Genomic DNA, 21996 nt, shown 5'->3' with positions numbered 1-21996 from the left:
GGCAGGGACCACCCTACTTCCCTCCTCGACCCTGGGGAGGGCAGGGCGCCGCGAGGAAGCTGCACCCTCTGTGACCCCAGGATCCTCCTGCCAGTGGGCTACTGATACGCCCTTCCCAGGGCTGCTGGGGAAGCAACACCGGTGCCTGGCACATGCCTGTGCTCAGTACAAAGTGGCCAGACGGAAATGGGGGTGTCTGGGCAGAAGACTAGGCTCTTGAGAGCAGGGCAGGCCTGGGGCTGGCTCTGCAGCCTCAGAGAAAAGGGTGTGAGCAGAGGACCCTCCCCTCACTGGCAGAAGGGGATAGTGGAGCCAGGGGACCCTCTGTGCCGCTGGGGCGTGACATGGCCTGGGTAATGAGAATGTGAAGGAGGGACAGGTGCCGTCTCAGCACCAGGCAGTCATTGCTGTTGGCACTCAGTGCATGACAGCGACAGAGGCCCCAGCTACGCTTGCCATCGGACGCCTGCCCGAACACAGACATGAGCTGCCAAGCATCCAGCACAGGGCGCGCCCCCTGGCAGGGTCTCTAAGGGACTCAGAGCAAACACCTTGCCTTGGCTGAGTTGAAACAAAATCACCTGCCACCCGTGCTACCAGGGAAGGGCCCTGGGCAGCAGCTGCCCACTGTTTTCTCCTCTGCCCTCTGCCCAGCGACACCCAGTTACTGAACGTTAGGGCTCAGAGAATTCTTCATGAAGAGACGGAGGAATAAAGGCATTCTGTAGCTAAGGTGTGTGTTCGTGCATGTACACACACACACACACACACACACACATGCACATACACACACACATGCACCGGCTGTGTGACTCATTAAGCATACAGAGCTGCAAGCCCTGCTTGCACCATCCCCCTACTCCAGCCCAGGCCTCTGACAGGTCCTAAGTCCAAGCTCAAACCAGCTAGATATTTAAAGCAACAGGGCACCATTCAGCACCTCAGCCCCATCCCAGGGGTGCGTGTTCCAGCAGAAAGGAAAGTAACAACTTAATGAGTACTTTCATGAGCTGGCCAAGGCCAGTGCCAGGCTGGCAGCAGAAGGACTGTTGATCCTTCCGGTACTGCAGAGGACAGTGGGCAATGGGAAGCCTCAGGCTCCCACAAGAAAATGTGACAATGTGCCTGCAAATAACATTTACAGATGTGGCCAGGCAGCAGGAGAAATGAAAAGCAGCCAGGGAGTTTTCAGGTTAAACCACGCCTGGCCAGCTCCAAGGTCTCATTTTTTAGACATCTAAAAACCATCCTAAGGACTGTGCACTTGAATTCTGCATTGACTTCAACTTGAAACCCTCCCCTCCTACCTTTTTTAAAGTATGAAAGCATCTGGGGAAGGAACAAGCATGAACTTCACCCATACACTAAAGTAAAAGCTATTTTTAAAAGATAAACCACACTGATTTATGTTTGTTGAAGCCACTGCAGCAGACAAAACCACTCTCAACCTAAAGGGTGTAGAAAAGTCCTTTTGTGAGGAAGGGAACACCCGAGACACTCGGATTTCTAAAATGTTTCAGCGTAGAGCCAAGACTTTCTCTCCTTCTCTTTCACACGTGGAAACTGAACGGGCCAGTTGGACCCCAAGCAATGTGACCGCAGAATTTAGAAAGCTAAAAAAAGATACTGTGGTGAGAATGCACCCCATTCTTACAGGGTATTTTTAGACCCCCCGAGCCAGAGAGGGTTTTAATTGATATTCTGTGCCAAAATTAGAAAGGCAGGGTCCGAGGGAGGCTGCCAAGGGCCTGGGGTTTACCTCGAGGCGCAACCAGTTCCCTGATGGCGAGGCTGGCTGCGGCTGGGTCCAAACTGCCCTAACGGCCTCCTGGGACCTTGGCCAGGAACCCTGCCCGCCCCGGGCCCCAGAAGGACTCATGGGACCAGGAGCAGGAGCCCTTCCCCCTGGGAACCCCCTCTGGACTCATGGGATCATGATCAGGAGACCCACTCCCCAGGGCCCCCTGAGGGCTCATGGGACAAGAGCAGGAGTCACCATTCCCTGAGGCCCCTGAGGACTCATGAGACCAGGGGCAGGAGCATCCCCCTCCCACCCCCGAGACCCTTCTCCAGACTCACAATTCTGCGCTCGTAGAAGGCCCCGCTGCTGTAGGTGGTGGCCAGGGTGGACGCACACTCCTCCAGGTACCAGGGCCTGTGGCCGTTCTCAGTCGTGCTGCTCACGGAGATGGTGTAGACGCTGTTCGTGTAGCCATCACAGGAGCAGTGGTCCCCCTCACGGCCGCCGTTCCCCGACGCCCAGACAAAAATGGAGCCCAGGCCTTGCCGGCCCTGGATGGGAGGGTGGGGACAGGTGTCAGCCCTCACTGGACGGCCCCGCTGGCTGGTCTCAGCCTGGCCCAGCACACCTCCCCCAGGAGGAAACTCAGAAGGATGTACTTGGACCAGATGGGGGCCCCAAGTGTGTGGTTTCTAGGCTTCCTCTTGATGTTAACAGAGTCCTTGGCAAAACTCTGGACCCAGCAGAATGACTGGACGGTACTGAGGAGCCCTCCCTGCTCTTCAGGGGAAGATGCAGGCCCTCCCGTGACCTGTCCTGTCCCAGGGCCATGCCAGTGCCTACCTCTGTAGCGACCCATGGGCATAAACGCCACACTGCCCCCACGTACACTGACATGGGAACTGATGGATGAACCTAACGTTTCTGAATTGCAAGAGCTAGTCCTGGGAGAGAGGGGGTGAAGGTTCTGCAAAACCAGCTGCAGATGCACCCTTCCTGGGGAGCAAGCTCCTTGAAAAGCAGGTGGCCCAGGACCTATGGGACAAGGGCCAGGTGCCAGAATGCCCAGGGCCATCCTAGGAGAGTGCCCTGGGGCCTCCACAGGGCCAACACTGAAGCACTCAGACTGCCATCTTGGCCAAGCTCCATCCTCACCCATGGGCCCAACCAGGCTCCTCCAGCCACAGACACTGGCTAAACAAGCACACCAGTGCCAGATGGAGCTGACCTGTTGGTCCAAAGGCAGGACCTGCTAGTGGGTGCAGCTGGCCCCAGAGGGCGGAGCCAACACCCGTCTCCAGATGGGCAGGCACCCCAGTCTCCTCACCCCTACCCCTGCAACCAAATATGCAGGAGGAAACCCAGGCTTTCCCCAACGACTGGATAATTTAAAGGAAGCTTTCAAAGGAATCCTGCAACCCTGGTAGCTGACTGAAGCCCTGCTTCTGATAGGATTGCAGACATGTGACCCTGGCACCCAAGGCCACCTGGGTTGAGGCATCCACCTGCCCCGGAGGTGCCAGGACACCCCACATGTGGACCAAGTGGACCCCAGGGCCCGCCCTCTTGTGTAGATTTGTCTTCACTCCAACATTCCCGCCAGCTCCAGCCTGGGGCTTGAGGGACAGCCCAGCCCCTGGCACAAAGCTGCCTCATCCACTCTCGTTCCCACATCTCTGGGGAGCCCTGTCCCAATGGCCAGCACAAAGGGCAGTCGCTAGGACTGAGGACACGGGTTTGTCTGTGCAAGTAACACACACGAAGCTCATACAAAGCAGTAAGAATCTGAATGAAATTCAGTCAGAGCCTGTCTCTGATTCTCTCAGGAGAATCATCTCTGGACACCTTCACCTTCAGTCCTCACCACACTGTAGGTTACTGATCAAAGGCCATCATTACTCGAGGCAAGGGGAGCTACATTCCTGCTCCTGCTTTGCAGAGTGCTTGCACTTGTAAGCACCCACACTCGTGAGTGCCCACACTGCCCACACTCAAGACCACCCATACTCGTGAGTGCCCACACCGCTCACATGGCCTGCACTCGTGAGCGCCCATGCCATTCACACCACTCACACTCGTGAGCGCCCATTCCACTCATAAAGCTCACATTCATGAGCGTCCACACCGCTCACATTGCTCACACTCGTGAGTGCTCACACTACTCACATGGCCCACACTGCTCACACTACCTACACAGCTCACACGCGAGAAGACAATGCCTAGCTCTCTACGTTGCAGGCATGGGCTTGGCTGGTCCAGATAAGCCCGAGTCTGTGTTTCTAACGAGCTCCCCAGTGATGCAACAGGGGCTTAAATGCCAAAGGCTTGCCTCTCTTCACCCTGCACTTTGCAGGAACCCCGGACCCCTGAGTTCTCACAGGCGTCAGAGCATCCAGAGCCTCTCTCCCTTCTGAGAACAGTCTCCTGGAAAAGAGCATGGGAACGGGGCAGAGGAAACACCCAGGGCTGAGGTGTAAGGAACGTCCAAGCTGTCTCTGAGGATTGTGTGTTCATGTTCTGTATCTTCTGTTCACCTGGAAGCCACAGGATGGAGGCTCTAGGGCGGTGGTCCCCAACATTTCTGGTACTAGGGACCAGTTTTGTGGAAGATGATTTTCCCACAGACGGGTGGGGGTGGCTTTGGTATGGTTCGAGCACATTACACTTATTGTGCACTTTACTTCTATTATCATTCCACCAGCTCCACCTCAGATCATCAGGCATCAGAAGCTGGAGACGGGGACCCTGCTCTAGGGTGAGGATGGGTCAACCCCAGCTGTGAACTCGCACTTCTGTTCACAAAGACACCACCTCCACTCCTCAGAATGTGTTTCGGCATCGTGCCAGGGAAGCAGATGGCTCATCTGTGGGTGTGGAATGCTAGTGAATGCTTGGCACTGGACCCAGCCAGTGCCTTCAGCCACAGTGTGGTAGACTCTCCCCTTCTGGGTGACCAGCCACCTGAGGACCAATATCCAACACCTCTTTATGCTAAAGTACAGTGTCTGATGGCGCCTACCAGAACCTGCACCATCTACCAAGATGCAGTCACGTTTTGCAGGGGAGGCTGCAGGTGACAAGTGGGGCATAAAGGATGAAAACAGATGGAAGAATGTGGTTTGGTTTGAGACCATCAAGCTTCTAGGAGGATTCTCAGTGACGGCTTCTGATGGTTGCAATTTAAGGCTCCCTATGTGACATATTTAATTCAGAAAGACTAAAAAAAAATAATGCAATGACCTCAGTATCTCAGAAAACTGACACGTGGCAGGAACCACGCGGTCCCTCTGCAGCTTCTGCACCCCCGATGGCTGAATGAGGCCGGCGTGGCTCAGAACTCAGCACGCGGAGCCCTCAGAGCTCCCGACACTCCACCCTCTACAGCTCACCTATACACCTGAGAGAGGTCAGGCCCAGACAACCAGCCCATCTCCTGAAAACAGCTCATCCTCAGCTCTCAGAATCTTTAGAAATCATCTCATAGAAATGGCCGACACTCAGGATTCACATCTCTCAAAGAGCATCTTCAGGGACAACCCTGGTGGTCCTGTGGCTCTGACTCCACGCTCCCAATGTAGGGGGCCCAGGTTCGACCCCTGGTTGGGGAACTACATCCTACATACTACAGCTAAGAGCTCACATCTGCAACTAAACTGCCCACGTGCCACAACTTATCCCTGGTGTGACCAAGTAAGAGAATAAAGAAAATATCTTTAAAAAGCAGCATCTTCCATTCAGTAAAGTGAAAGTGAAAGTGAAGTCGCTCAGTCGTGTCTGACTCTTTGCGACCCCATGGACTGTAGCCTACCAGGCTCCTCCCTCCATGGGATTTTCCAGGCAAGAGTACTGGAGTGGGTTGCCATTTCCATTCAGTAAACGTGGTCTCTAACTTATACCTAATTTTAGGAGGTTCCCCTTGGTGTCAAGAGTGACAGCCACATGACCCAGCACACAAGGGATGCTGGAAACTGGGGCAATGAGATCTGTGCATCTGGCAGTGGCTAATATGCCCGTGCCCTGACCTCCCAGCACCCGGTGAGCTCGGCCACTTGCCGAGCTGACTGAAGAGCCTGCACATCTCCTCAGAGTCATGAGGACAGAGGAAGACGTCTGTGTCCTGAGTGTGAGCTATGGACGTGCTGATGTCTACCTGTTCCCCGCTTCTTTTGTCGCATGAGTGTCAGGGTAAGCACAGAGCTGTGAGGGACGTGAGAATGGAGCCCCACTCTGGTCACTCACTTCTCAGACATTCAGGCCCTGAGCGGCCGGGGAGGAGAGAGTGCAGAATAAGAAGGCTCACACTTGTGTACAGTATCACGTGGCCTGGAGCCACCAGACCATGGGGTCTGAGGCTGGGGGTGTTCCAGGAAACAAACCCCCCAGCCCCACAGAAGGGAATTAATAGATAGAAAGTGACCAAACTCAGCACATCCAGAAAAGTGACCATATTGTATTATTCAGACAAAGGAAATCATCAACAAGGGCCTGTGGAGGGGCGCGAGGTGGGGTGCAGAGGGCGGTAAGCCTTGCTTTCAGGACAACCACTGGTACCATCTGACTTGTTAACTATGTATTGACCACACTTTAATCATGGTGAACAGTTTATAATAAAATAATAACTTTAACAGTATGGTAAAAGTATATAAATAACAAAATGGGGTTGACCCAGCCCCACTGTCCTATCTCCCATAGGAGAAGTCAGAGGCATAAACCCTGCCTCGGGAGGCCTGGACTTCCAGCTCTAACCTCGCCGGCATTGCCTGGCCACCCAGGGCCACCGGGACACTGACCACAGGCCAGTGTCTACTCCAGGAAGCTGTCCTCACCCAGAAATCCACTGTGAGACCTAGGCTGTCTCCAGGACCCTCTCTGCCCCAGCTTTCCTGACTCACAAGGACCCAGAACTGACGACCATGGAGTGACTGGGGTGTCCTCTTCCGCCCCCCTTGGCCGATGGGTTGAGATGTTTGCTCTGACAGCCCCTGGTGGGCTCCACCCCAGACATCCTAAATGGCTGGGTGGCACACTGGTGGGGAGGGAGCACGATGGAGACCTGATGCCTTGGGGGTGCGGGGTGAGCTCACAGCCTGTGATGCATGCACAGAGCTCCGAGATGGGGGTCCTGTGGGCAGGTGGGCTGAGTCCCAGACACCGTTCCACCTGCAGAGCCCCACTAACAGGCCAGGTGGTCAGTCTAGGACCCCCACCACCCAGCTGCACACCCCAAGCTGGGGGCTGTCAGGCTGCGAGGCAGAGTCCTGGGGCTGGCAGGTGAGCTGCAGGCACCTTGGGAGCAGTGACTCTGTAATGAGATGACATCCATCTGCTCTAGTTTGGTGGGTGCTGCTGCCCTGAGCCCCCACTTGACTTCTCCCTCGCTCTGGCCCTGGTCCCACCTCATCCTGTGTCAGGGCTCTCTCTGAGTCACTCCGACTCTGTGTGTGATCCTCAAATTTATTTATATATTTATTTAATTTGGTGGAGCATATAGGGTCTTGCTTCCTTGATCAGGGATGGAACCCCTGCCCCCATACAAGTCTTAACCACTGGACCTCCAGTGACATCCCTCAAATTTATTCACTGCTACCTACCTGACAAGATTTCTCCTTACTTCTATGTTGGTTACTTAATAAGACAGACTGAAAACCAGCATGAAGCTGATCCCATACTCGTCTCTTAAAGGGTGAGAAGTGGAGCCCTTCAATGTGCAGAAAAGATCATCTTGGGTTTGTAGAACTGCTTTTAATATTATGTTTTTGGCTCCTTTATTCTTTCTGGTTTTTAACTGTTGAGAGCCCTCACTCTGCCCCTCACCCTGCCCTCCCACCACGGCTCTGGGTCACACCTTTCTGATGCCGTGCTCGAAGGCCTGTCTGGCCAGCCGGCCGGGCCCGTCCACCGTCTTGCCATCATCGTCCGGCCCCCAGCTGGCGCTGTAGATGTCGATGTAATTGGGTCTGGTGCCCAGAGACTTGGCCTCCACCACATCGGTCACATCTCCATCCAGCATTCGGATGCCTGAAAGCACAGGCGGATGTGAGAGCCGTGTGGATGCTGGCCCCTCATGGGCGGGGTTCCCATGTACAACATCGGGCCCCACACTCAGCTGGGACCCCAGCCACTAGCAACTCCCACCCTGACAGCCTGGAAACCCTGCTTGAACACAATGTCAGAGAAATTCACAGCAGAACGAGAGGGATTCAGACCTGAGCACCATCGCAGGTTCAACGATGGCTCCTTGTGGCTGGACGGCCTCAAGAGAGAGCAGACACCAATGCCAACTGCTTCACCAGCCGGCTCTGCCTGCCCCCCACTCCTTCACCCTCCATGGACCGCAGGCTTGTGTCCCCAGGCTCAGGGTTGACGCCCTAACCCCATGCCAGCACATCTGGAGGCAGGACTTTCAGGAGGTTCGGATGCAGTCATGAGGGGCCAGGGCAGGACTATCAGACTCAGGAGAACAGATGGCGAGAGCATGCCTCCCATCTCCTCTGCCACATGAGGACACGGATGGCGGTCATCTGCCAGCTGCCACGCTACGGGGCCATCATGAGAAAGCAGTGGGCTGGCACCTTGAACTTGGGTTTCAGCGCCCCCAGAGCTGCGAGCCACAAGGGCCTGTGGTTTGGGCCGCCTGGTCTGCGGTATTTTCTCATGGCTGCCCAAGCGGTTTGGACCCTTAGGTGCCTGGTAGCAAGATGCGGGGCTGCCACCATTGTTCAAGACTGGATGTGACAGTACAGGACGGGGGGTAGGGGGTGGACACTTTGTCACCAGCTCCGGAGAGGAGGCCTGGGGAGGAGGCCCCTCACCAACGGGAGGTGGGGGGAACATGGGGCAGGCCACCGGGGAGACCCTGCCCGACCACCTGTTGCAACCAGTTAGTGACCACGGGGCTACCTCATCTCCCTAAGCTTCTGACGTCTGTAACGTGCAGTGATGAAAGCTGTCAAATCTACTGAGGCACCAAAACATCAAAAAAGATGGTTCACAGCCACTGTGTCAGCAGCTGGTCTGACCCTAACTGTAAAAACCGGGGCATAGAACCTACTTCCAGGGGCTGTTAACAATAACTACTTTTTACCTTTATTTTTAAAACATTTACTATTTGACACATGAAGGATTGCCTGGGACACAAGTTACAAGCCTACTAAATAAAGCCTGGTACACATGTTAGTTACAGAGCCTACTAAATAAAGTAACAGACAAACATGAACCTCCATCTTGGGAAAATATGAGCTTGAACACCTGAGGCCTTGACCCAGGCCTGCCCCTCACACAGGAAAGTACTCAGAAATGTGCATTAGTTTATCCATTGCCTTAACAGTGGGTGCTTTAATATGAGTGGAAGCAGGCTTAAATAACACAGTGTGTACTGGGAATTCATCCTTTGTCAGTTACTTATGTTATAAATACCTTCTCCCAGTTGGTGCCTTGTCTTCTCACTTTGTTTACGGTGTCTTTTGATAAATATGAGGTTCTCTGTTTGAATAGAGTAAGAGCCAAATCTTCTTTGGGCTTGTCAGCATCTATGGAGGCTGTACTTTCTCCTTTCTGATTTCTGGAGGATGACAGCAGTCAGCATGGCCCCCAAAACCATGCCTCCTGGTCTCCGGTCTGTGTGTCCAGGGCCCCTGTCTCCATGGCTGTGTCACAGATGGGACCTTGGGGCTCTTGGAGCCATGAACCCTGAGAAGGGGCCACAACCAGTACAGGATGCTGGCTGCTTCGTGGGGCAAAGATGCAGCCCCGGGGCAAGATGAAGCGCAGAGTGCTTCAGGGGGAAGAGAGCAGGCGCGAGACAGTCCCAGGGTGGAATCACATCCCAGCTGCATCTGGCCTTGGGCCAGGGTCTCACACTCTCTGAGCCCATGTTTTCCGCAAAACCTGCTGGGGCAGTCGGGAGGATAATAACATCGGGGCCCTGATGCCCTCTGCTTTCTGAAGAAAAAGCAGCTGCTTTCTGAAGAAAAAGCAGCTGCTTTCTTCATGTCCTTATCTTTAGCAATGGATTCTCCAGGGCAAGAGACCCCACCAACCATACACACAGCCAAAACCAAACCAGTTCTGCCATCCAGGTGGTGACAGTAGCCTGCCACCCTCAGGCCTCTCCAGGCCAGGGATGGGTGGTGGAATGCCAACGTTTGAACAGGAACAAGACGCCAGGAGACATCCCCCAGGTACATAAAAACAGAGGACCAGAATGCTTCCCGACACCTCTCACATGCCTCCTCCTCCATCCTGGAGGAAGAGCGACTGATGTGTGAGGAAGAAAGCATGACATACTAAGTTTTTAATTAAGCATCTGTTTTCCCAACACTGACAAGCTGCCAACAAGGAAAAGGTAAATATTTCCAGTGGAGACCTGCTGTTCTAGTACTGGCATTAGATGCGAATGGCTCTCTGGAAATGCCCAACTGAAGAAAACAGTCATCATTTCTTTAATGAAAAAATAAAGACCCATTTTCCATAAACTGTCAGGTACAAAAATAATGTGGACAAACCACCTGGATTTGGTTTGTCCTGGTTGTTGGTGTGCCCACAACTGGGCAGCAGGCTGGGTCCAGGGCTCCCGGGAACAGGACACGTGGGGCTGACCCGTCCACTCTGAGGTCCCATCTAGGGAACAAGGTGGGAGAAGTGTGATGAGGAGGGGGAGGGGGCTTCGCAGGGCCTGCTGGGCAGCTCAGCCCCGGGCAGAGTCACATCTGGGAAGATCACACAGCTGGGTTTGCCGCAAACAGTCACCTTTCCACAGACTGACCTGCACCCACAGCAGCCTCACTGTCCTGGAGAACCCGATGAAAGCACTGATTTTACAAGTCTCCTGAGGAAGTTAAAAAAACAACCACAATTTTCTCATAGTGACCCATCCTTCCTCCCTTCCCCTGCTTCTAATTTACAGAAGAGAATGACAACCCACTCCAGTACTCTTGCCAGGAGAATCCCATGGACAGAGGAGCCTGGTGGGCTATAGTCCATGGTGTCACACAGAGTCAGACTCGAATGAAGCAACTGAGCACACAGCGCATGCAAATCACAGGCTTGTGTGCGGTGGGCAAACTCACCCAGGGCCACTGCATCGGCCCTGCAAGTGCCCTGCATCCGTCCACGTTCACAGGCCAGTGGGAGGTGGGTGGTGCTGGACTTGCAGACAGGGTCTTAAAGGAGTAATTAAGCTGAAGTGGGGTCACATGGGTGTACACCCATCCAACAGGCCTGGTGTCCTTCTAAGAGGAAATTCCGACACAGACAACCCAGACCAAAGGATGACCACGGGGAGACAGAGATGAGCAGCTATCTGCTGGTCTAGAGAGAGGCCTTGGAAGAAACCAGGCCTGCCAACACCTTCACCTTGGACGTTCAGCCTCTAGAACCGAGAGAAAAGGTTTCTGTTGGTGAGCCAAGGAAAAGACAACCGGAAGAACACCCCCTGCCCTCCTCCCTCTCCCCAACAGGAAGTCAGCCATCAGGCCATCTGGAGGAGGAAAGGGGAGCGGGATGTGGGCCCACTCTTGTCTATTGAGAGGTAGTGTGTTTTGCCTTCAGCAAATGAATGGCAACGCAAGAGCAATGAACAGCGGCAAGTAAAATTAGATTGTGGCTTCCTGAGTGTGACAAATGGGCCTCCCCAACAAATTTTGCTCATTAATCCCGAGTTTATTTTAGCAATTTCCACAGAGAATTGATTTCATCTTTTTTTCCACTAAAACTACAGTATATTCTATCCTACCCACAGCCATTCTGGGCTGAGGGAGGTTGCAACAGTTGTTTAGAAATGCTGCAAACCTAAAAGGCTTCTGCTCTCATTATGGCCCAAGACAAACAAGCTCTCGGATCTGTAAACATGCCTGCACTGAACAGCCTCCTTCTAAGACCTGAGGCGTGTCTGCGGGACTGGGAGGCACTTGTGAACTTGCCACAGGGTTACAGGAAGTGTCCAGACACCACAGCTGACCACCACACCAGGTCTCCCTGGGCTCCTGTTCAGTCCGATATCCCTCACGGTGGAAGCGAGGCAGGAGCCAGCGGTGTCCAGTAAACTCTTGGGCCCCTCAGAGGAGGCCTCTCCCAGTAGGTCTCGCATGAACCCTGTCTCTTATTTTCTGTATTCTGATGCTTCAGGCCTTGCTGACCCTGCAGGGACTGAACCCCCACACTCCCAGGCTGGCCAGTTCATGGAGATGGTACAGGAGGCCCCCAGGATGTCTTCCTTCGGCAAACCAGACAATCCAGAGCCCACCCCACAAGCATGTCTTTCATTGGTGGTGGGGGGGGGGGGTCTTACCTTCAGGTTACTCTCCACTTGCCCCAATCACCCCAGGGCCAGGAACCAGACCACCAGGGGCAGCCCCTAAGCCCCAAGCCCTGAAATGATTCAAACTAGCCCATCTTAAGCCTGTTTACCCCTCCTCACTTGTCTTTTATGCAGAAACCACAATAAGGGCTGCAGATCACTGCTTCCCTTGCTCCTTCTGCCTCCAGAGAGACCCTGGAGCCTGCCATGTGTCCCCCACGGCAGCATGACCCATTCTCTTGGGAACTGTGAGTGACAGACTCTACTCAGGGACCACTGTCTCCTGACCTGTGGGCCTATCATAACTGAATAATAAGGAAAACTTTATTTCAAAACAGGTCACTTTTTCATAATCAGGTTCTGCTGATTCGTCAGAGAGCAGTAAAAAGTGGAAGAACCTCAGCAGTGTGCTGGAGATTTGAAATCGTGACTGAGTTTCGTGGTTTCTGCACCAGGAGCAGGGTCCAGAGAGCAAAGGAGTTCAAGGAGGGCTGGCGGGGTGGGACAGGGGGACAGCAGGCAGGACAGGGACTTAGCCCCATAGGCAGGAATGTGAGAAGCCCTGAAGGATGTATGTCCTATGACAGGATGCCCTGAGCGGGCCTCTGATGAAGACCAGAAGGCAGTGACAAGAAGACAGTCACACCACCCAGCAAGAAGGCCACTGGCTTGTCACGCAGGCTCGGACATGCTGTGTGTTCTCTCCCTGCCTATCTTTCTTACAAGCCCCCAGGAGCAGAATTGCTTACACGGACAACCTCAGAACCACACATGCAGCCTAGAATCGGCTCACCTGTCCTCTGGGGAGGATGGTGGCCACACCTGACCATCTCCTCCTTCCTAAGGCTCCTCTCAGCCTCAGGGTACCTACCATACCCAGCAGGTGGGGGCCTTTGATGAGAATGTGGAGGCTGTCACTAAATCCCCCCAAACCTCCCAATGCATTTTAAATTTTCCTGCAGTTAAAAACACACTTGGAGCCTTTGAAGATTAATCTGCAGCTTAAATTGTACTCTTAAAATACTCGTAAGCCTAAACAGCTTAATGGAAATGCTAATGAGACTGAGTTCTGTGAGCCTGAATTAACATAATGAACTAATTTATGGGCAAGGATTAATTTAGCTGTTATGTACTTAACATTCTCCTGTTTATGAAAGGAAAAGCATGATTCAGTTCCCCCATCAAAACAGGGAACAAAAACACCAGCAGGAATGTGGCTGCAGCACTTGTCCTTCCCAGAAACAGTCAACAGGCTGAAAAGGCACCTGCCTTTTGTCCTTCACGAGGCCTGAGCAGGACACCTTTCAGTTCCAGGGCACCACCTGCCCCCCAGCAGCCTGGGGATCTGTCCCTTGGGCTGGGGGGCTTCACTGAGCTGGAGTTGGACACAGGGGCAGGTTGTGCTCCAGGTGACCCCATCCTGCCTCAGGGAAGTGTCTGAGTCCTGCTAAGCATCAGCTCAGGGGAACAAGTCGCCAAAAGCCAGATGCCCCCTAAAATTAAAAAGGCAAGGGCTTCATCACGCGCCCTACAGGTGACCTCACCTAGCAAGTTTTCCTTAGGCCAGGGTGGGGTGGGCATCCTACAGGATGGGAGGGGCCCTAAGGCCGGAGGACCCGATGCAGCAGCCTGGCTCACCCCTCCAAGTCTGGGAGGGGCTCTCAAGGAACCAGCCGGGCGGGCTCTGTCCGGAACTCACCTGGCAGGTGAGACACTTATGACGATGAGCTGAAGGCTGGTGGGCGCACATCTGAGCCCACCCACCATCACTCCCAACCAGAAGCAGACAGGGAAAGAGGAATGGGGAACACTAAGCACAGGGCTAAAATTTTTTTTAATTAAAAAAAGGTTAAGAGAGTCAGAGAATAAAGACAGCAAGGAGAAAGGGCAGGGGAGGGCTCGCCATCCTCCCTCTGTGACTTCCCAGGTTGTCCCAGTTATCACAGGAAGGATGGGGAGCATGGCTTAGAACATATGAGGCTGGAAGAGAGAAGCAAGGCCCAGTTACCTTTGGAGGAAATGTGAATGCAGCCAAGGAGGACTCACAGGCCCACTGCGGAGCATGGACCCTTCTATCTGCTCTGCGCCTCCTCCCGGGTGTGGTGGCAACAGTCTTCACCCGGTCACCGCTGCAGCACCAGGAGCCACAGCTGCAAAGGGGCGACCTCGGCTTAACGCTAGGGGCCTGAGCTCTCATGTAGGCTCTGCCAGCAGCAGTGGTGCGGACCCAGACGCAGCAGGCAAGCCTCTGCTCTGTCAGTCTCCCCTGGTGTGGAGCAACTGTCCTAACACCCAGCTCTAAGCGTCATTCTGAGGACCAGATGCACAGATGACTATGTGTGTTGGTGCATTATCTGGTAACTAATGGCAACCAGTGACAGCACTGAGCGCCACCACAATAAAAATACCGATTGGCCGGATGACGAAGGGAACTCGAGCCCCTGGTCCACCTCTACTCAGGGCCCTAGAAATAACAGAAGCAAGAAAAGAAACAAATAAAACAGCAACAGCCCTGTAAAACAAGAGACAGGAGGAGGAGGCGGGGTGGGAGGCTGTGGCGGGGGTTGGAGTCGGGGGGAGGGTGGTGAGGGGATGGGGTGGAGTGGGATGGATGAGGGGGTGGGGTGGTTAGGGTTAGGGTCCTGCCATGCCAGAGGGTTAGGGTTGGGGTTAGGGTTAGGTGGGTGGGATAGCCACCTCCCCTCTGGGCTGCCAGTGGGCAGCAGCAGGCTTCATTCAGAGTCTGACACCAAGGACGAGGGCACCAAAGCTGGACAGGGAGAACAAAGTGGGCAATGGGGGGTCCAGTACCACCTTGCCAGACTCTAGCATCTTCTCTCAATAGTTGACAGAACAGCCAGACAGAAAATTGGCAAGGATGTGGAAGAACTCACCACTACCAACAACCAATAGGGTCTCACTTCTAGAACATTCTACGCAACAAGAGAATACACGTCCTTGTCAAGTGCATGCAGAAGACTACCAAGATAGATTCACCCCTGACCTCAATGAATCTAGGAGAACTGAACTCCTATCCAAGTGTGTTCCACAACCACGAGGGACTCTAACTTGGACTCTAACTAGTAACCAATGGTAGAAAGAGAACAGAGCATCTCCAAACAGCTGGAAACAAAACAACATGCTCTTAAATAATCTATGAGCCCGAAAGGAAGTATCAAGGGAAAAACAAAACATTGAACTGAATGAAAAGGCAAATACAACATATCAAAATCTGTGAGACATGGCTAAACTTACTGCTATGAGAGAGATTTATGGCACCACCGTTTACATCACAGAAGAGGAAAACATCTCCAATCAATAATGGAAGCATCCACTTCAAGATCCTAGAAAAAGACTTCGATAAGCCCAAAGCAAGAGAAAGGAAGGAAGCATAAAGATGGGAGCAGAAAAGAATGAAGCTGAAAACAGAAAAACACTAGAGAAAATAAGCATAACAAAGAGCTGGTTTTCTAAAAAGATTACTAAAACTTGGTAAACTTCAAGTATGAATGACTTAAAAAAAAGGGGGGTGGGGAGACACAAATTACCAACATTAGGAATTAAACCAAATATAACCACAGACTCTACTGCACCAAAAGTGCAATAAGAGAATACTACAAATAACTCTACACAAATAAATGTGACAAGTTAGATGAAATGGACCACCTCCTCACAACATACAAACTACCACAGTTCTTGCCTGGGAAATCCCATGCACAGAGGAGCCTGGAGGGCTACAGTCCATAGGGTCACAAAGACTCGGACACAATAGAGTATATGTGCTCTGCACTCAGTATGAAACAGACAATTTGAACAGCTCTGTAACTTTTCAAGAAATTTAGTTTGTAACTAAAAAAAAAAACTCCCCCCAAAAGAGATTTTTTAGGTCAGAAGAATCTACTAGTAGTTAAAGAATTAACACCAATTCTACACAATCACTTCCAGAACATAAAACGGAGGGAACAATTCTCAATTCACTTACTGAAGCTAGGACTGCCCTGATACTAAGATCAAACACAGTGTAAAGAGAGAGAGAGAGAAAAAAAAAATTACAAACCAAGACTCCTCATGAACATAAAAACCCTTTACAAAATATTAGCAAATAGGTTTCAGTAATGTATCAGAAAGGAAAAGAAAACATCATGGCCAAGTGGGGCTTACTCTACAGACAATACTGGATCAATATTCAGAAACCAATATAACCCACCATGCTAACAAGCTAAAGAAAAATCACATAAAACATGTCACTCGATGAGGAAAAGGTGGTGACAAAATTTTACACCCATGCATTCTTTAAAAAACTCAAAAAATTGTGAATAGAAGGGAGCATAACGAACTTTCTAAAAAACATTTACAAAAAAATTATTCTTAATGTAAAGGTCCACACCTTGTTCCTAAGGTCAGGAACAAGGCAAGGATGTCTGCTCTTGGCTGGAAGCTGTAATGATGGTGATAAAGCAAGAAAAGGAAATAAAAAGCACATGGATTAAAAAGAAATAAAATTCCCCCAATTTGCAGATAACAGTATTAAGTATAAAATCTAAAAGAATCTACACCTAGAACTAATAATGAAGTTTAGAAAGGTTGCAGGATACAAGATTAACATGTGAAAAACATTTGTATTTCTGTATGTTAACAATGAACACATGAATGTCAAAGAAAAACAATGACTTTTATCATCATTTAAATAAAATGAAATAGATATAAACCTAACCAAACATGTATGAACTTGCATGGTGAAAGCTTCATGGTGCTGATGAAAGAAATCAAAGATATAAATAAATGAAGAGACATATTGTGTTCATAAACATAGTAAAGAGGTCAATTCTCCCAGTTAATGTACAGGTTTAACACAATTCCTACCAAAACCCCAGCAAGATTTTTTGCTAGATATTGACAAAACACTGACAAAACTTGTACAGAAAGGTGAAAGAATTAGGAAATATAAAGTGGGAACAATCAGTCTACCTTATTTCATAACTTTCTGTAGCTACAACAGCTAAGACTTTGCTGTACTGGCAGACTGACACAGGCACATAGATCAATGGAACAGACTGAAAGCTCAAATATAAACTCATACAAATAACTCAAATGACTCTGGACAAAAGTCCAAAACCAACTCAGTGGAAGAAAGGGACTGCAACACACAGTGCCACAGCAACTAAATGTCCATAGGCAAACAAAACAAAAAATAAGAAACCTTGACACAGGTCTGACACATTATACAAAACCAGCTCAGAGTGGATCTCTCAAAATGGAACTAAAAAACTTTTATAAAACTGTAAAGCTTTTAGAAAAAAAAAAGGTAATATCTTTAGAATGTAAGATAAGGCAGAGCTATAAGATCGATATAAAAAAAATGACCCATAAAAGTTAAAGTTGATCAACTGGATTTCATCAAAATTTTAAAATTTTACACTGGAAAAGACATAGTTGAGAAGGATGAAATGACAAGTTACAAAACGCGAGAAAACATTCACAAACAACATCATCATCATAGCACAAATAGCTAGAGCATATAAAGATCTCTCAACACTTAATAGTTAAAAATTAGAAAATGAGAAAAAAGTCATGAAGAGACATACCACCAGAGAGGACACACAGATGGCAAATAAGGACATGAAAGGATGCCCCACATCACTAGCCTTAGAGAAATGCAAATGAATGAGATATCACTATATACCCATCAGAAAGGCTAATGTAGAACCCGTGACAATACCAAATACTGGCAAACAGCAGAGAAACTGGATCACTCGCACAGTGTCAGTGGGAATGTCAAATGGCACAGCTTCTCAGAAAAACACTGCCAGTTTCTTATTAAAAAAAAATGAACATGTAACTTTCCATAGAACCCAGCAAGCTGCACTCCTGGACGTCTATCCCAAAGAAATGAAGACACTGCTCACACAAGAATGGAAGAATGCTCACACATTCATACAAGAATGTTTCCAGGAGCTTTACTAGTTATACCCCCCAAACTGGAAACAATATAGATATCCTTCAGTGGGCGAGTGGTGACACAAACTGTGTTACGTCCATACCATAGAACACTATTTCTCAATGAAAAGGATCAAACTGCAGATGTATACAACAACCTGGAAGAATTTTGGAAGAACCATAATGAGTGCAAAACACCAGTCCCAACAGTTACATAGTATATGGTTCCTTTTTTTCAAGTTTTATCAACCTTTATTATAAAATAATTAGATAATAATAATCACACAACTAAGGTCAGAAATTAGAAGATAAAAATTATTCTGACTAGAGAAAAATAAATTTTTTAACATTAATATTAAATAAGTTATTAACAAGTTGGAGAGAAAATGTTTGAATATGGAGAAGCTAATATTTCTGACTTAAAAATCAATGTGGTCCCATACTCTACCCAGACATTGATTATAACCTCTAGTTAAAAGTAAGAAAGCTGGGAAGGAAGATTCTTGAACTTCATTTCTTCACATGTTTAAAAATGAAAGGAAAAGAAAATTTCATTTAAATCAATTCTTTTGGACTCAAAAGTTTTGAGTTTTTGCTTAAATTTTAAGCTCTCAACTTTAATTCTTTCTCGGGAAATACAATGAGGGCAAAGTTTACATTTAACCCTCTTAGAATCTGTAACACATATTAATGGAACATCTTCATGTATACATTGTAACTGGGATATTTATATTTATCAGTACCATGATTCAATCCCACCAGAGAGTACTCAACAATCTCTGTTGGCCAATGTGATCGGGTACTGACTCTGGGATAGGAAGTAGAGTGACTTCTTAATACGGGGTACAACACGACTGAGCAACTAAGCACATGCACGCACACACACACACAAACACACACAAGAGACTGGTCCCCAGAGTTAATTCACTTTTGCAAGAGGAAGACATTTCTAAAATATTCCTAGTCCCAAATTATGGCTCCATTTATACATCATTTTTGAAATGAGACAATAATGGTTGCCACAGGTTAGGGAAGGAGTTGAGCAGGAGTGGTTGTGTCAATAGAGGGGCTACAAGAAGGATCTATCTGTGACCCTGTTCTCTGTCTTGATCAGTACTAGTATCCTGATTGTGATGCTGTTGCTGTACTTACACAAAGATCACCATGATGGAGAACTGGGTAAAGGATACACTGGATCTTTATGTAATGTTTCTTACAACTGCATGTGAATCTATAATTATTTCATTGGGACACTTGATTGAAAACATCCCAGAAGGTAAATTATTTTCAAAATGTCAAAACTGCAAAGATAGAGTATCAGAGAACTAAACAACTGAGCTTAGGGATTCTCCCAAGACCCAAGACAAAAGGTGAAAGGGATTAAAAGTTTGAAAGTTAAGAGGCCGAGTTTTAGTCAGTGTCTTATTAATAAGAGTTCTGGGAGGATGGAATGAGGAAAAGTCAAGCAAGAGAGTCAAATAAATAACAGAAGGATCCCCTGAAGCCAAGCACAGAAGTCTTTAAATTTCAATCTCAAATCCAAACAGTGATGACCAAATAAACTGCCCCCCCCACCCTTAGCAGTTAAGCTCACATGATTTCTGGAGTATAAAATGGTTAATAACTCAGGATGGCCAGACAGGAAAAGGAAAACAAACTCATATCGACACACAGGTTGAATCCCAAAATGAGGAAAAGAAAAAACAATCCTGTAAGATTCTGGAAGAAGAAAGAAGTTATCTGAAAAGGAACAAAAAATAACATTGGCACTGGACCCCTCATACCAAAAAAACCCAGGGGATATGGGTTTTAAAATTCCCAGTGAAAATTATTTTGAACTTAAAATCTAAACTCAGGCAAATCTGCTGGAAGAAAATAGAGACTTCAAGAACTCAGAAAGTTTACTACCTAGATAGCTATCCATATATACAGCAAAGCACTCAAACATATCTTTTGAAAGAATGAAAGACCTTAGTAGAGAAGAAAGTCTTGTAAAATAAAACAATTACCATAAAAGAAATACATAGGATCAAAGAAAAAAAGGTAACCAAAGAAACTGGCCCATCTTTGCAGTGAAGCCCTCATAACCGTTGCCACGTAATGTAGAAATATAGTAACAACACGGACTGAAAATCCTGGATGATGCCAATGTGGGAGGCAATGCCAATGTGGGGGGCAACGGAGGAGAGAGGAAGAAGGCAGACGGGAGGGGGACTACAGGAGGGTTCTTGCTTAGCTCAGGAGAAGTGGCAGGTGCAGATCAAAGTGCAACACTGCAGAAAGATAAATTCAGATAGGTGTGTTTCAAGGTGTTAGAAAAACAGAACTGGAAAGCACAAATTTCAAGCCATTACAATGAAAAACAAAGAAGAAGCAACAATCTACATCAATCTAGCAAAAGGGAGTAAGTAAAAGGAACCATGAAAAACAGTAAAAAATATATAAGTATGTAATTTAATACATTAGTAAATAATTAACAAAAGAAAAATCAAAAAACAATAACAAATATATCTGGAATCGGAAGGTGACTACATCAAATTCCCTTTAAAAGAAACTCTTCAGCTCAGTTCAGTTCAGTCGCTCAGTTGTGTCCGAATCTTTGCGACCCCATGAATCGCAGCACGCCAGGTCTCCCTATCCATCACCAACTCCCGGAGTTTAATCAAACTCATGTCCATCGAGTCAGTGATGCCATCCAGCCATCTCATCCTCTGTCAGCCCCTTCTCCTCCTGCCCCCAATTCCTCCCAGCATCAGGGTCTTTTCCAATGAGTCAGCTCTTCACATGAGGTGGCCAAAGTACTGGAGTTTCAGCTTCAGCATCAGTCCTTCCAAAGAAATCCCAGGACTGATCTCCTTCAGAATGGACTGGTTGGATCTCCTTGCAGTCCAAGGAACTCTCAAGAGTCTTCTCCAACAACACAGTTCATAAGCATCAATTCTTCGGTGCTTAGCTTTCTTCACAGTCCAACTCTCACATCCATACATGACCACTGGAAAAACCATAGCCTTGACTAGACGGACATTAGTCGGCAAAGTAATGTCTTTGCTTTTGAATATGCTATCTAGGTTGGTCATAACTTTCCTTTCAAGGAGTAAGCATCTATTAATTTCATGGCCGCAATCACCATCTGCAGTGATTTTGGAGCCCAAAAAAATAAAGTCTGATGCTGTTTCCCCATCTATTTCCCATGAAGTGATGGGACCAGATGCCATGATCTTCGTTTTCTGAATGTTGAGCTTTAAGCCAACTTTTTCACTCTCCTCTTTCACTTTCATCAAGAGGCTTTTTAGTTCCTCTTCCCTTTCTGCCATAAGGGTGGTGTCATCTGCATCTCTGAGGTTATTGATATTTCTCCTGGCAATCTTGATTCCAGCTTGTGCTTCTTCCAGCCCAGCGTTTCTCATGATGTACTCTGCATAGAAGTTAAATAAGCAGGGTGACAATATACAGCCTTGACGTACTCCTTTTCCTATTTGGAACCAGTCTGTTGTTCCATGTCCAGTTCTAACTGTTGCTTCCTGACCTGCATATAGGTTTCTCAAGAGGCAGGTTAGGTGGTCTGGTATTCCCATCTCTTTCAGAATTTTCCAGTTTATTGTGGTCCACACAAAGGCTTTGGCATAGTCAATAAAGCAGAAATAGATGTTTTCTGGAACTCTTTTGCTTTTTCCATGATCCAGCGGATGTTGGCAATATGATCTCTGGTTCCTCTGCCTTTTCTAAATCCAGCTTGAACATCTGGAAGTTCACGGTTCACATATTGCTGAAGCCTGGCTTGGAGAATTTTGAGCATTACTTTACTAGCGTGTGAGATGAGTGCAATTGTGCGGTAGTTTGAGCATTCTTTGGCATTGCCTTTCTTTGGGATTGGAATGAAAACTGACCTTTTCCAGTCCTGTGGCCACTGGTGAGTTTTCCACATTTGCTGGCATATTGAGTGCAGCACTTTCACAGCGTCATCTTTCAGGATTTGAAATAGCTCAACTGGAATTCCAGTAGTGATGCTTTCTAAGGCCCA

At 48.7% G+C, this 21996-nt stretch overlaps 1 protein-coding gene across 4 annotated transcripts in view; it reads right to left on the bottom strand.

The window, feature by feature from the left end:
- The window catches only part of PCSK6 (proprotein convertase subtilisin/kexin type 6), a 170474-nt gene that overhangs the window by 59450 nt on the left and 89028 nt on the right, over window positions 1-21996 (bottom strand). For all 4 annotated transcript variants that reach the window (XM_068991309.1, XM_068991310.1, XM_068991311.1 and 1 more), the window contains exons 7-8: window positions 7587-7759; window positions 2080-2292 (exon numbers count right to left, since the gene is read on the bottom strand). In XM_068991309.1, coding sequence (XP_068847410.1) covers window positions 2080-2292; window positions 7587-7759 — 386 coding nt within the window. The remainder of the gene's footprint in view (window positions 1-2079; window positions 2293-7586; window positions 7760-21996) is intronic.

This window comes from Capricornis sumatraensis, chromosome 19, assembly GCF_032405125.1.
Source record: "Capricornis sumatraensis isolate serow.1 chromosome 19, serow.2, whole genome shotgun sequence".
In the NCBI taxonomy this organism is placed as follows: domain Eukaryota; kingdom Metazoa; phylum Chordata; class Mammalia; order Artiodactyla; family Bovidae; genus Capricornis; species Capricornis sumatraensis.
The sequence above is the reverse complement of the archived record's forward strand: the minus strand, read 5'-3'. Positions and strand labels throughout refer to the sequence as shown.